The 12,669-nt window shown below is 43.6% G+C and overlaps 2 protein-coding genes across 2 annotated transcripts; one reads left to right on the top strand and one right to left on the bottom strand.

Moving 5' to 3' along the window:
• Window positions 1–1,473: 1,473 nt before the first annotated feature.
• Window positions 1,474–7,410, top strand: LOC106742430 (alpha-glucosidase-like). Its single transcript, XM_014615358.1, has 12 exons — window positions 1,474–1,645; window positions 1,779–1,958; window positions 2,257–2,414; window positions 2,587–2,721; window positions 2,944–3,149; window positions 3,264–3,459; window positions 3,544–3,998; window positions 4,295–4,435; window positions 4,530–4,633; window positions 4,738–6,321; window positions 6,526–6,706; window positions 6,853–7,410. The coding sequence occupies exons 1-10, from the start codon at window positions 1,474–1,476 to the stop codon at window positions 4,986–4,988; spliced, it is 1,998 nt and encodes a 665-aa protein (XP_014470844.1). The 3' UTR covers window positions 4,989–6,321; window positions 6,526–6,706; window positions 6,853–7,410.
• A 67-nt stretch (window positions 7,411–7,477) lies between these two features.
• LOC106742429 (conserved oligomeric Golgi complex subunit 3) lies at window positions 7,478–10,784 on the bottom strand. The gene has a single exon (XM_014615357.1). The coding sequence runs from the start codon at window positions 10,613–10,615 to the stop codon at window positions 8,171–8,173; it is 2,445 nt and encodes an 814-aa protein (XP_014470843.1). The 5' UTR covers window positions 10,616–10,784; the 3' UTR covers window positions 7,478–8,170.
• Between the last annotated feature and the right edge of the window lie 1,885 nt (window positions 10,785–12,669).

Below are 12,669 nucleotides of genomic sequence, written 5' to 3'. Positions count from 1 at the left end.
TCATTATTTTTCGTCGCTGCTATTGTTACGTTGCATTGCGTGAAAAAGTTAAATCGTTCTCGTTGTTATTATCGTTCGAATACGAGGAAAACGCGGTATTGTGGCGATAAATTTACGATTAATACACGAGATATAATCGTGTATTATTTTTTGCGGTTCATGATGGGCTAATGCATCGATTAACGGCACTCTGTAGAGCTGCTAATAATTAAGATAATTTGAGGTCAGCCGCACGGATAATGCAACATTATCTCGATACCGGGTAAATTTATTTTCGCGCGTTTCTAATGGACAAACGATCGATCGTGACAGAGAAAATGTTATGAATTTATCGACACGCGAAGTGAATTCAATCGGAATGTTAAATCTCTCGAGTCGATTAATTTTCACTATCTTTCACGAAGGCATTAAAGCGCGGCGATGGAAACAATATATACCCTGTTGTCGCGTTGAATCAGCCGCCGTGTGTATGCGTCAACTGCGTTATGCTGCTATAACTGCAACGGAATACGCGATATCGTTTATTATTACGTCTTCGGGGGGAATCAGCGAGCGAATAAACACAGATACGATGTTTTTACACGGCCGGGGAGATAACAGGCGAATTAACCCCTGACGTTTTCGTTGTGATTAAATTGTCCCGTTATTTTCTGTCCGATTTTTACGACGCCGGAGACGTAACGCAACAAATGCGGACTGTTATGACGGACGATGCTGGTTGATCTATCGGTAATAACAATCGCAACAAGACGTACGAATTGTATTTTTCATCATTGTTGCTATTAATATCGTTATTATTACACATCACATTGATTTCGGAGTGAATAAACTAAAACATGTGACAAACAAAAACACACAAGTGATATATCACAGAATACGTGAAAGAAAAAAGTATGACGATATAAACACTGCACAACTTTTAATATTTTTCTCTTCGAGAGAACAAACGCTATCTTTCTCGGAGATATGAAATAGTTACGAATCTTGAAGTGTCTAAGCGTCCCTATTCTAAATGACAACGGTTTTGAGAGCGACAGGCGGGGCTGAGACACAGATAACACGGTTATCTGTATACGTTGCTGTTCGCTGTGCAATTTTCAGCGCCCCATTTTTCTCGCCGACCCCGAAGAGACGACATCGAGAACCGACACGGGAGTGCTAAAAAACATTCAAATCCATTTTGATCCGCGCGAGCAGGGGTGCAGGAACGATCGTCGAGGGAGGCTCAAGTAGTTCAGACCCGATGAAAATCGTCGTTCCAGGTGAGTTCCTGCAGGAAGAAATGGACGTCGCGAACCTGATCGCGATTTCGACGCCAATTGCCGCCTTGTCGTCGGCATTTTTATCGCCGACATTTTCTTCGAGACATCGTGTCAGTGATTTTTAATTTTTGATAATTTTATTCTTAATACAGTACCAGAAATAAGTTCGCGAAGCAGAACGTATGAGAGGATTTGCCGAAACTAATGCACAATGTTGGTTGTGACACGCCGCTTCGCGCTGATAAGCGTTCTAGCGCTTTTCACGACTAAAGTGGGTAGCGCGGAACTCACGGGTAAAGAATGGTGGGAAACTACATTAGTTTATCAGATCTGGCCCAGAGGGTTTCTGGATACCGACGGCGACGGCGAGGGTGATCTGAAGGGTGAGTTAGAAGAAGGGTGATGAAGAAATCGTCGCGAATGGAAAGTTGCGCTCGAGTTTGAACCTTCATCGTACGTGTGTACGCGAATAAACGCGAATTCCGGAAATATAAGCGACTTTACTTTCATCAACAGGCATTTGTATCAAACTCGATTACATCAAGGATCTCGGAGTCGAGACGATTTGCTTAAGTCCCGTTTACCCTTCGCCACTGATCGATTCGGGATACGACGTCTCCAATTACACGGACATACATCCTCTCTTCGGCGATTTGAAAGGCCTCGACAACTTAGTGCAGGAATCACACAATCGAGGTATCATTGTTAACTCCTTTTAAATACCGGGTAATATTTCGGGCGACTTTTACAGCTTTTAAACTAAAACTTTTTCATATACATCAAGAATAGACTAGTGAAAAACATACCACCGCCGCGCCATTATAGTGGCTTCTTGGTCTGTAAGGGTTAATAGACTGTAATGTATACGCAGCTGGGGATTTATGGTATCTTCAACCTTTCAAAATGCAGAACGATATGTTCTCTGAAATGATTTATCGTCCATCGTAATAATTTATCGTGATAATTTCATATTCAACGTTGCTGCTCTTTTCAGGATTAAGAATCATTTTGGACATCGTCCCGAATCATTCCAGCGATCAACACCAGTGGTTCCAGCTGTCAGTAAAAAACGTAGAACCATACACTGACTATTATATCTGGGCTAATGGTAGTACCGATGACGACGGAAATAAAATCCCGCCGACTAACTGGGTTAGTATATTTTCTCTAATTTTTGTATCATATCGTTCCATAATATAACAAAAATTTTCATTTAATATAATACATACGGTGCGAACTTTCCTGATTTTAATTAATGATAACCAAATTTGTCGGAACAATCTTATTTAGTAGTAAAAATAACGTTTTAATTATTTTTATGCAGTTGAGCATATATAGCGATGAAAAAGGATCTGCATGGACGTGGCACGATGTAAGACAACAATGGTACTACCATAAATTTCATACGTCCCAGCCGGATCTAAATTTGCGAAACGAGAGAGTGATCAAGGAATTAATGGTAGTGCATTTAACACTCAACATAATAACAAAAAGATTTAGTTATGTTTCTGTTAATCTGACGTAATTCACAAGTGAAATTTAATTGAGAGAAATTCAAAGAAAGGGACATGTAACGTTGTAATTTTCTAAGATCGTAGTATCGAAAATGAAGATCTGTAATGTATTCTTCGTCATATAAATTTTAACACTTTTAATTTTAATAAATTATTCTTGCAAATAGAACGTGCTCGAATTTTGGATGATGAGAGACGTCGACGGCTTCCGGATTAATGCAGTGCCATATTTCTTCGAGGACGAAGGCTTGAGAGACGAACCCCTTGCAGGAAGCGGCTCTTACACCTTTGGTCTTCCTGAAAGCACTGCTCTCCTTTACAGATTTCGCGAATATATCGACGATTGGGTGTCGACGAATAACGTCACGTCGAAGTATGCGATTGATATTTTCCAAAATACGCATTGTAAAATAATTCGTTAAGATTTTCCTTCGCGATTTCAGCGTTACTTGATTGTCATAATAATTCGATGATTTACGAATTGTAGATTATTAATCGCGGAATCGTACGACTCTGACGCCAATTTAATAGCATATTACGGCAATGGCACACACGAGGGAATCCCACCGTTCAACTTCAAATTCATCACGCATATTCACAATAGCAGCGACGCTGACGACATTAAGAGTACCTTGGATTCGTGGCTCGCACGTCTTCCAAGAAACGCCAACACCAATTGGGTGGTGAGAACCTAATGATATCGAATGAGACTAATCACCGTCTATGATGTCCGCGCGCACAGTAATGATTATTTTTTACAAACACAGCTTTCGAATCACGACAACTCGAGAGCAGCTTCGAGAATCGGCCTCAACCGAGTGGACGGTCTTCACATGCTCAGTCTCCTCTTGCCCGGGCAAGCGTACACGTACTATGGCGAAGAAATAGCCATGCTGAACACGAAGATACCTTGGAGCAGAACCATCGATCCTATGGGCTGTTTCAAAGGCGAAAAGGAATTCGAACATTTCTCCAGGGATCCGGCGAGAACCCCCATGCAATGGACTTCCGCCGGATCAGCTGGTTTTTCGGATAACGACAACACGTACCTTCCTGTACATCCTAATTACATTCACAGAAACGTGCAGGCACAGCTGGCACAAGAGAGAAGCAATCTGCAAACGTACAGGAAGCTGGCTGCTTTGAGGAGGGAGCCGGTCTTCACGGATGGTGATTACGAATTCGCCCGTTTGAATAATAATCGCGTGTTGGCGTTGAAAAGGTTAGTGACGAAGATGACAAATCGTTCGATAATGAAGAATAATAAGATGAAGAGGATTACAATGAAGGCTATATTTAGCAAACACGAACCAACAATAACATAACATCAATGTTATAATTTTCCACTCAACTGTTGCATAACACGCGCGTGATATCGCATTTACATAGTCGAGTGGGAAATTATTAACGTTGACGTTATGTTAGTGTTAGTCGACTACTTCAGTTAGTTACTTTAATTAGTGTTTCCTGGGCAATTATATACTCACATACTTGATTATATCCCTGATTGATAATTAGGTTCGTGGAAAATCATCCGGTGTACATCGTCGTAATTAATCTAGGTATACGACAAGAGAGGATTAATTTAACTTCGATATATCCCAACTTGAAGGCTACTCTAGGCACCGTCGTGGTTTCCAGCAACGCGCTTCGCGTCAAGTACGTATCTCGTCGCATCTTCTTCTCTCTCTCTCTCTGTAACGTTTCATCACGGTTGTTGCGAAACACTTTGAAAATCGTCGTCCGCCTTCAGAGACGTCGTGTCGAGGGACAACTTTGTATTGACGGCAAACGCGGCACTCGTATTGAGAGGCGAAGAAGAGAAAGAGGCATCTGAACCAGCGACGAGCAGCACACGTGCGTATTTTTTACATGCAACTGCAGCAGCTTGTCGATATTTACCGACACACGTTTCATCGCTGTATAATCAGCAACGTTGTTTATTATTGATCGAATTTCAGCAACGGTCACTTCCGGCGTTGGAGACTCCACGACGAGCGAGCGGACTGTTACCACCGAAGACGCGATCTCTTCGTCCGAGGACGCGACAGAAAAAGGAACTTCGACGACGTCGTCGAAACAAGTGACCCCGAAGACGAAACCAAGCTCAACGGAGAAACCCGACGGCGCGGCATCGTGTCTCCCATCTGCGCTGCATGTAACGATGAGCATCGTGATAACTGTGATAGCATCGTGCAAATTTCAGAAGTAACGTAGAAAAAGAAGATAAGTACTTCCACGATAAAATTAGAGATTTGTACAATAAAATGTGTGGAATAAAAATAATAGACGAACGGCCTCCAATTGTCTCCAATGATCTCAATTAATCTTGACGAGCGCATTCGTCAATCGAAGCGTATCAATTCCGGGATTCGAAAGCGACCGGATTCAGAAACTAATCGCTTGGCCTTCGAGCTTAAATAATATCAAATTTAGCGGGCCGAACGTTCCCGAAATAGCGCGCGATGTTTCAGGTGACAACATTGATCAAGGGGATATCTGTCTGCCTAACGGTTTCGATATTAACGGGGGATCATTAGAGAATTAAAAGCGCCAAGTACGGCCTAATTAAAATCTTTGCCATTGTCATTACGAGCCTCGCCGGCGGATCGAGATGATCCTCGCGGAAGAGATTACTCGTTAGTTCGGCACATCCCGTGCAAACACCGGTTCGCCGGCCCTCCCGAAGGGGGTTAAGAGGATTTTCTAATGTCAATAATAGCGGAACAGAGACCGCTTTAAATGGTGACTCAGGTCGGGCTAAAAAAAGCGTGACCAGGTGTCCACGGAGGTCACCCGAGATCACCAGGTGTGCATACCAGCGAATGAGTTTGCAATAATATCTACGCAGCGAACACTTCGACGGCGATCTATTCTCCGTGACGACGCCGACCAGTCAACATCGGTCGCGGTTGCGCAAAATCGAGATCGAGTCCCTCTTTCTCGGTCTGAGCGCGCGAAGTGTGTCAGTGCTCGTCAGCGTTTCTTCCAGGGAAAACGCTGAAACGCTCGTTCCGTACTTTATGCAGCTCTTTTCTTCGCGCTTCGCGCTGTTGAAAGCGGCGTATCTTCTTCCCATGACGATGAGCCCGGGGAGAATGTCGCCGCGGAAGATTGAAGTTGACCCTGCCTCGGAGTGACGTTCCGATTGCGCGCGCTATCAGTGCGTTTCTTCGATTAATGAGAATAGATCCGGCATATAATTGTGACGGCGATGACGTATAATACGATGTTAATCGGTATATTTTCACTTACGAACCTCGCGCGCACTCGTGCTTATCTTCCGCCTCTATGCCACTGTAAAAACAACGATTCCTTTGTGCCGGCAGACTCGTAAATATTGGGGACGCGAGAAGAAGTAAAATGCGGGCGTTCAATTGAGATCGTCGAGACGTTTCTCCGTAAATTATCGTGCCACTGCGGACATCGGAAAGGAGGACATGCTGAAATGGAGCTGCAAGAAAAATCTATCTTCGCTCAGGAAAAACCGCTTTACGACGCCATACCTCTAATTATCTTCGAGAAAGAAGGGAAACGTTACAAAGGTTTGTGGCGGGATTTCGTTACGTTCTATTTGGGAAGTTCGAATTCTTTTAAAATAAGAAAAGTGGATGTAACTTATTAAAAGAAGACAAGTAGATGTGACTTTTTCACGTAAAATATATTTAGCAATAAATAACTGATACAGATATAACAGATGAAAGATCTCGTCGAAACGTTAATAGTCGGATGTTATTGTTTTGTTAAAGGAGAAGATACGAAATATAACGTTTCAAGCCCAATTTGCATGACATTCCGTTTATTATTATTCTGGATCTTGTGGACTGCGTTGATAATGGCGATGGTAATCTGCATTTTCGCACACTTTTGGTTTACCACTCGAAATCCCCATCGTTTAAATATGCACGAAAACGCGAATGTGTCGAGTAGGTGAGTATCTAATATTAAAATTCTCTGTTTATTTTTTCCCTTATAAAAGATATAATGTTTCGTAATATCGCCGGGTTTTGTCGCGCAATTATTGACGTTCTCTATCATAATTTATTGAATAAAATTTAATGTATTGTATGTTTCAGTAAACACATCGTCCCATAAAGTGAATTGCGATGCCCTAATGATCGGATTTTATGCATTAATATATTCGCGTGCATACTGTTCGAAATTCACAACATTAAAATTACGGACAACGAGGAAAGAATATATAATGTATAGATAGCACATTTCTCCTCTTACGAATGAGGTCGACGGTTTTGTAGTAGTCTTTGTAATAAAATGATTAGAGGAAACGATAGTAACACACAAGGAACCCGTTAATAATATACAGTCTTACCAGTTTTGAATATTTCCAATAGTAAAACATAAATTAACATAAAGAAATTATATAACTGCTCTGCATAGTATATTTATTTTTACTCAAACTTTATAATATAAAGGATTAATGGCTTAATAATGAATTGAGATAAAAATGTTGACTGGATATAATTTTTGATAGTGATATAAATCTTAGAAAAACATATAATGTCCCGTATCATCATCACCTCACATTTTCCATTAATATATAATTTTATAATAATTTTATTTTCATTACGAACACATACAATAAACATTCTGTTATAATTACTATAATTATAAAAGATAATAAATATATATATATATAAGATATAGAAAATATTATAACAAATTTTTTTTATTTATCTGCGTTTAAATTATTTATGTGTATGATAAAAGGAATAATTAAAATTGTTTTTTATATTATTACCTCTGCATTATTACCTATATTATTACCTTTGACCTTTAAAAAACTTTTATCATAAATATTCTCTATAGTTATTACTGCACTTTGTACAATTACAATAATAATATTATTCTCTGGCTATCCTATTGCAGATATAGTCAATATCTGAATCAACATCTGAATAGTCGGATACTTTAGTATTACCCGGATACCGAAACTTTCGGGTATTTCTTGAATATCTAATTACTTTGCTAAATTATTCCGATACTCGAGTATGGCTAATATATACAATATCAGGGAAATGAGAGACAAAATCAGCTAATGCGAAAATATACGTTATTACTCGCGACTTTTGATTACATGAATTTGTGAATTTCGCAAATTTATCTACCGGACACGCGTGTAGAAATTACTCGATTTACACAGACACATTCAGAGAAAGAATGAACTTTAGGAGCAGAAAAAGGAACAACTAACGTCGTTGCCACCGCAGCTAAATGTGTTAGCTGTTCGAATTAAAGCGCCACAGCAAACACTGCAGTTGTATCTCCCAGCAAATGCATTTTATCTCGAACAGCTACCGCGGTTGATAAATTTCAGCTGCCAGAGCTAGACTTCACTTCCTCCGAATGAAAAAGTGAAACGACAAACAGCGTAGTTTAAACATCTTGTTTAGTGACCGACTGCGATCTCTTTAAAGTGGGTTGCGAGAAAGAATCTCGATTCGACTTGCCCTGAGTAAGCGTGGTCGAGCTCAGCATGACGGAGATCTGCTCCGGCAGTGGACAGGCGATCAAGAGGAGGTCCTCCGCGTTATAATACTTATTCAAGGCCTGATGCAGCTGCGTGAACGCGGCGCAAATGTTATTCTTCACCGGCTTGAAGAGGATGAACTCGGTCTCCTTGTTGGCCAAGTACAGCTGCATCGACTGCTGTATCTCCGGGCACTTGAACTTGATGACCCTCAGCACATCGGCTACTATGGCCGCGACTTCCCGCGCACCGCCCAGCGCGTCCCCCTGGCCGGTCGCCTCGTGCAGCTTGTCCTTCTCCAGCAACTTGACGACCGGGAATATCAGCAGGTAAGTCGCGTGCTGTATCAGCCGCTGGCAGGTGAATTTCAGCTTCGCGTCCACGTGCTTCCGCGAGTCGATGAGCTGCTCCTTCATCTGGGGCGCGCCTTCCAAGAGGAACTGCAGCAGCGCGTTGTTCGACAAGGTGAACAGCCGGGAGCTCTTCTCCAGCAATCCGAACGCGGCGGTCTTCACCTTGGAGAAGTCCAAGCTGTACTCTTTGATGGTGAAGTCCACTTGGAAGGGGGCGATCTGCTCCCGGAGGATCAGCAGGTGCTTTATCTGGAAGAGTTCGGCGTCCAAGGTGCTCGCTCTCCTCTCGATCTCCTGCCTGGCGTTCTCGATGCTCTGAACGCAGAGGCAGATGGCCTCCTGGCTGAGCGACTGGAACACCGACCTGTCCACGCAGCGGTAGAGCCTCGACAGGCAGACCAGGGTCCTGCGGACCGTGGGGTACCACATGCCGTGCAGGTCCGCCGGCGAATTCCCCATGTGCGTCTTCTGGTAGATGGAGTCGATGACGATGTGATTGCGAGAGACCGGCTCCAGGGCGGAGCTGTCGGTGGACGAGACCGAGATCTTCTTCATGCGGCTCTGCCGAGTCTCCTCCCTGATCGACTCCGCGATGTCCTCCATCATCTTCAACTTCTCCGGGTAGGCCAGGTCGCCCGCGGACGGGTTGTAGTTGAGCACGTCGGACTGCAGATAGAGATGGGCGCGGAACACCAGCCTCTCCTGAACGTCGTGCAGCAGCTGCAGGCAGATGTTGCCGAAGCCCTCCAGCGGCTCGAAGTTGTTCTGCACGTGCTCGTCCAACATCTCGATCCGCAGGATGCAGCAGATCTCGGCCAGCGTCTCCAGATGGTTGATGTGTATGATGAAAGGTCTCAGGGCGTCGTAGAGCGAGGTGCACAGGCTCTCCAGGTAGGCGGTCAGTCCGCTCGATTGCTTCGAGAAGAACTCGTAGAACAGCCGGTGCTCGTCTATCGAGGCGTGCAGCAGCAGGGCGCACGCGTGTCGCACCAGGCTGCAGTGGTCGCCGTTGTACTTCTCCCTGACGGAGTTCAGGGACTTCTGTATGCTCGCACCTAACACGAGGCCTCGCTGGCTCCAGTAATACTGATGGCACTCGAGCAACAAGCTGTCGTACTCTTGCCTCTTGTACGACTTGCCCTCCACCTGCTCGATCACCGGCTTCGTCTTCGACAGGATCGTCTGAAACCTGCCGTAGAACAGAGCCAAGGCTGCGTCCGCGTTCTCCGGTGTGCCCTCGCTGTCCTTCAAGTTCAAGATGCTCTCCGTCGTCTTCGAGAACAGATTGAAGATGTAGTTCTGTATCAGCGCGATCGCCTTCGACTGGCAGTGCCTGTACCGCACGAGGTAAACGCCGCTCTCGTTGTACGACGAATTGTTCTGCATGAAGTTGATGTTCGTGTCGATCTTCTCCAGTATATTGAAGAACATTTCGCTGTTGACCGACAAGGTAGGGGCGTCCAGCTTCTCACTGATCACGTCGATCTCCTTGAAGTACCTGACGTATTCCGTGATGCTGTCGATCGTCGCGTTCAGCTGCTTCTGGTCGGAGATCAGCTGCTCACTGGCCTCGTACAGAGAGGTGGTCTTGCCGGATACTTCGGTGTACTGTTTGTATAGCGCGGAGAAATCGTTTAACGCATCTTCTATCTGAGAACAGACCTTCTCGCACTCGGACCTCCTCGACTTGAGCTCGTTCAGGTACAGATTGTACTTCATGTCGTACATGGACACGTACTTTCTCTCCAAGGACAGGTAGTGCTGAAGTAACTCCTGGTATCTCTCAATGGGAAGCGTGTCCTGTGAGTCCCGCTGCGCCTTCTCGTCGTCGCCGCCGCTGATTGAATCGCTCTGCGGATTCCACGATGGGAAATACGAAGTGACGACAGTTTCTAGGCTTGACAGGCAATCCTTCTGACATTCCGTCAATGGGGCCAAAGGATTCTCACATGAATCCCACTGGTTGAGGTTATGTGGAAACGGCTTCGGCTTCGACATGGTTACGTTCGCGAGAGAAACATTCGAATGTCAACGTAATACGTACATTGATTGAAACATGGTCCGAAATTCAATTTGGATGCGCGTATTTAATGCACAAGTTGGAGAGCGAGCGGCTAACAGAAATTACCACGTAAGACGTCAATTCGGCGCTACATTTGCACGTAACCTGTACCACCAACTCTGGGTAAAGATGGGCGACGTTCGATAGTTCCTTGTCGAGTTGTTTTGTGCGGCACCGATAGATGGCGCTGGATGACAAGTTAGTCAAACGGTCGGTAAGCGGTTCTGATAGTTTGAAATTCTCACTTCATTCTAAGGGTAGAACGGAAAATGACGGTGAGGTAGAAATGACGTGAAAGCGACGAGAAAAATATTATAAAACTCATTTTCCGATCATCTTTTCGTCATTTTGACCTCACTTTCACGTCATCGTCATTTTCTGTTCTATCTGGGGAGAAACTGTCATCATTTCATTACTTTATTATTATTATCATTAGCACGTTGAGCACCGCGCCAATTTCACATGATTTTCCATTCCGCCGCGTAGACCACCGATAATCCACGATTACTGCATTAATTTTTATCATATATCTTTATGAGATATATCTTCTCAGTCTCAATTTCATTCAACGCGGAATAGCATTTACATTACATCTATATTATAATTTCGCACTCAATAATAATATAAATGTAATATAATACATCGAATGCGAAATTATAACATAGATATAATGTAATCGATGCTCGGTGTGTTGGCTGGGATAATATTTATAAGATTATGAAAATTATTATTATATATATGAAGGGAAGAGATAATTTGAAATATGCGTTATGCAGTCCGAACGGAAAGTCCGACGGCTCATCATTTTATTTTTACATACGATTCTCTTATCGGTCGGAAGAAGAAAATGAAAAAAGAAAATCCATGGAAACATGGGCAAGAAAAAAAGAGGAATCCTTGACTCTCTGCTTTGAGTTCGTATAATGTAGTCATTGCAGTAACAACCTAGATTGGGTCCACGTGTGAGACCAATCGTGGTGTTGCTCAAATGCGGAGCGAATGTGCTTGGTCTGTGTAATGGATCGGTCAAGCAGTTGGTGTCCTTACAAGTCACGACCTTAGCAGGAATGAAGCGACTAGTGATGTCCCAATGAATTCATTCCCGTGCGACTTCATCCACCTCGACAGGCTTACATGTGTAAACTTTTTATTAACAACATTTGTTAGTACCCTCAAGCGTCCAAAAATATAGATCGTATTATTATAGCAGGGACACGTAGCGATTACCTTGATGACATAATTAATCTCAAAATTGAGAAAATTAAATATGCCTTACTTGCGATCAATGATCAGTATTGATGTAAATTTCGAAGAAAATCAAACTTTCATCTCACAGAGTAGACGCAAATGGAAAGAAATGGAAGTTAAACTGATATAATCCGCCTATCTCTTAATACCCTATAAGTTACAGTTGAGTAAGTAAATTAAAATTCATGACGGTCGAAAAATCTTTTACGCGGCTCGCGCGTGAATTTATCGCGGCTAGATCGTGGGCCTCGATTACGCAAGTGACGGAACCGTCAAGATCCCGGAAAAGATTCCAGACGCGAATCTGCGTGCCCCTAGGAGGATTCGGCGCGGAGATTCAACAGATACAACGTACGTGAGAGAGCGTTTAGACACGTCGTTCCGAAAGAAAAAAACAAAAAAATTGGAGTTTACCGCGATTCCGTGCTGGTCGCCGGTGAAAAAACTTTTGCTGGTTTCCTCGAGCAATTCCATGTTACAAAGGATTCCATTCAAACCGGTTTGCCCACCCTAATGGCGTGGGTCCTTAACCTTCTCGCAAAGACAATGATTTAACTGCAGCGCCAAGCTCGTGAGATAAGCCCACGCGTCTCTCGACATAGGGCGTGACGTCACGGCTTGTAAATTGTCGAAAAAAAGACAATTCGCGATAGCGCGTGCTGGTAGCGAGAAATTACGTCGTCGCAGCTCCAAATATGCAGCGGTCAGGATAACGATACCGTTACATGTCAATTGCGTTCTT

Source organism: Dinoponera quadriceps, unplaced genomic scaffold (assembly GCF_001313825.1).
Source record: "Dinoponera quadriceps isolate SergipeBrazil2010 unplaced genomic scaffold, ASM131382v1 scaffold754, whole genome shotgun sequence".
NCBI classification, from domain to species: domain Eukaryota; kingdom Metazoa; phylum Arthropoda; class Insecta; order Hymenoptera; family Formicidae; genus Dinoponera; species Dinoponera quadriceps.
Note: the sequence above shows the minus strand (reverse complement) of the source record. Positions and strands in the feature narration are given on the sequence as shown.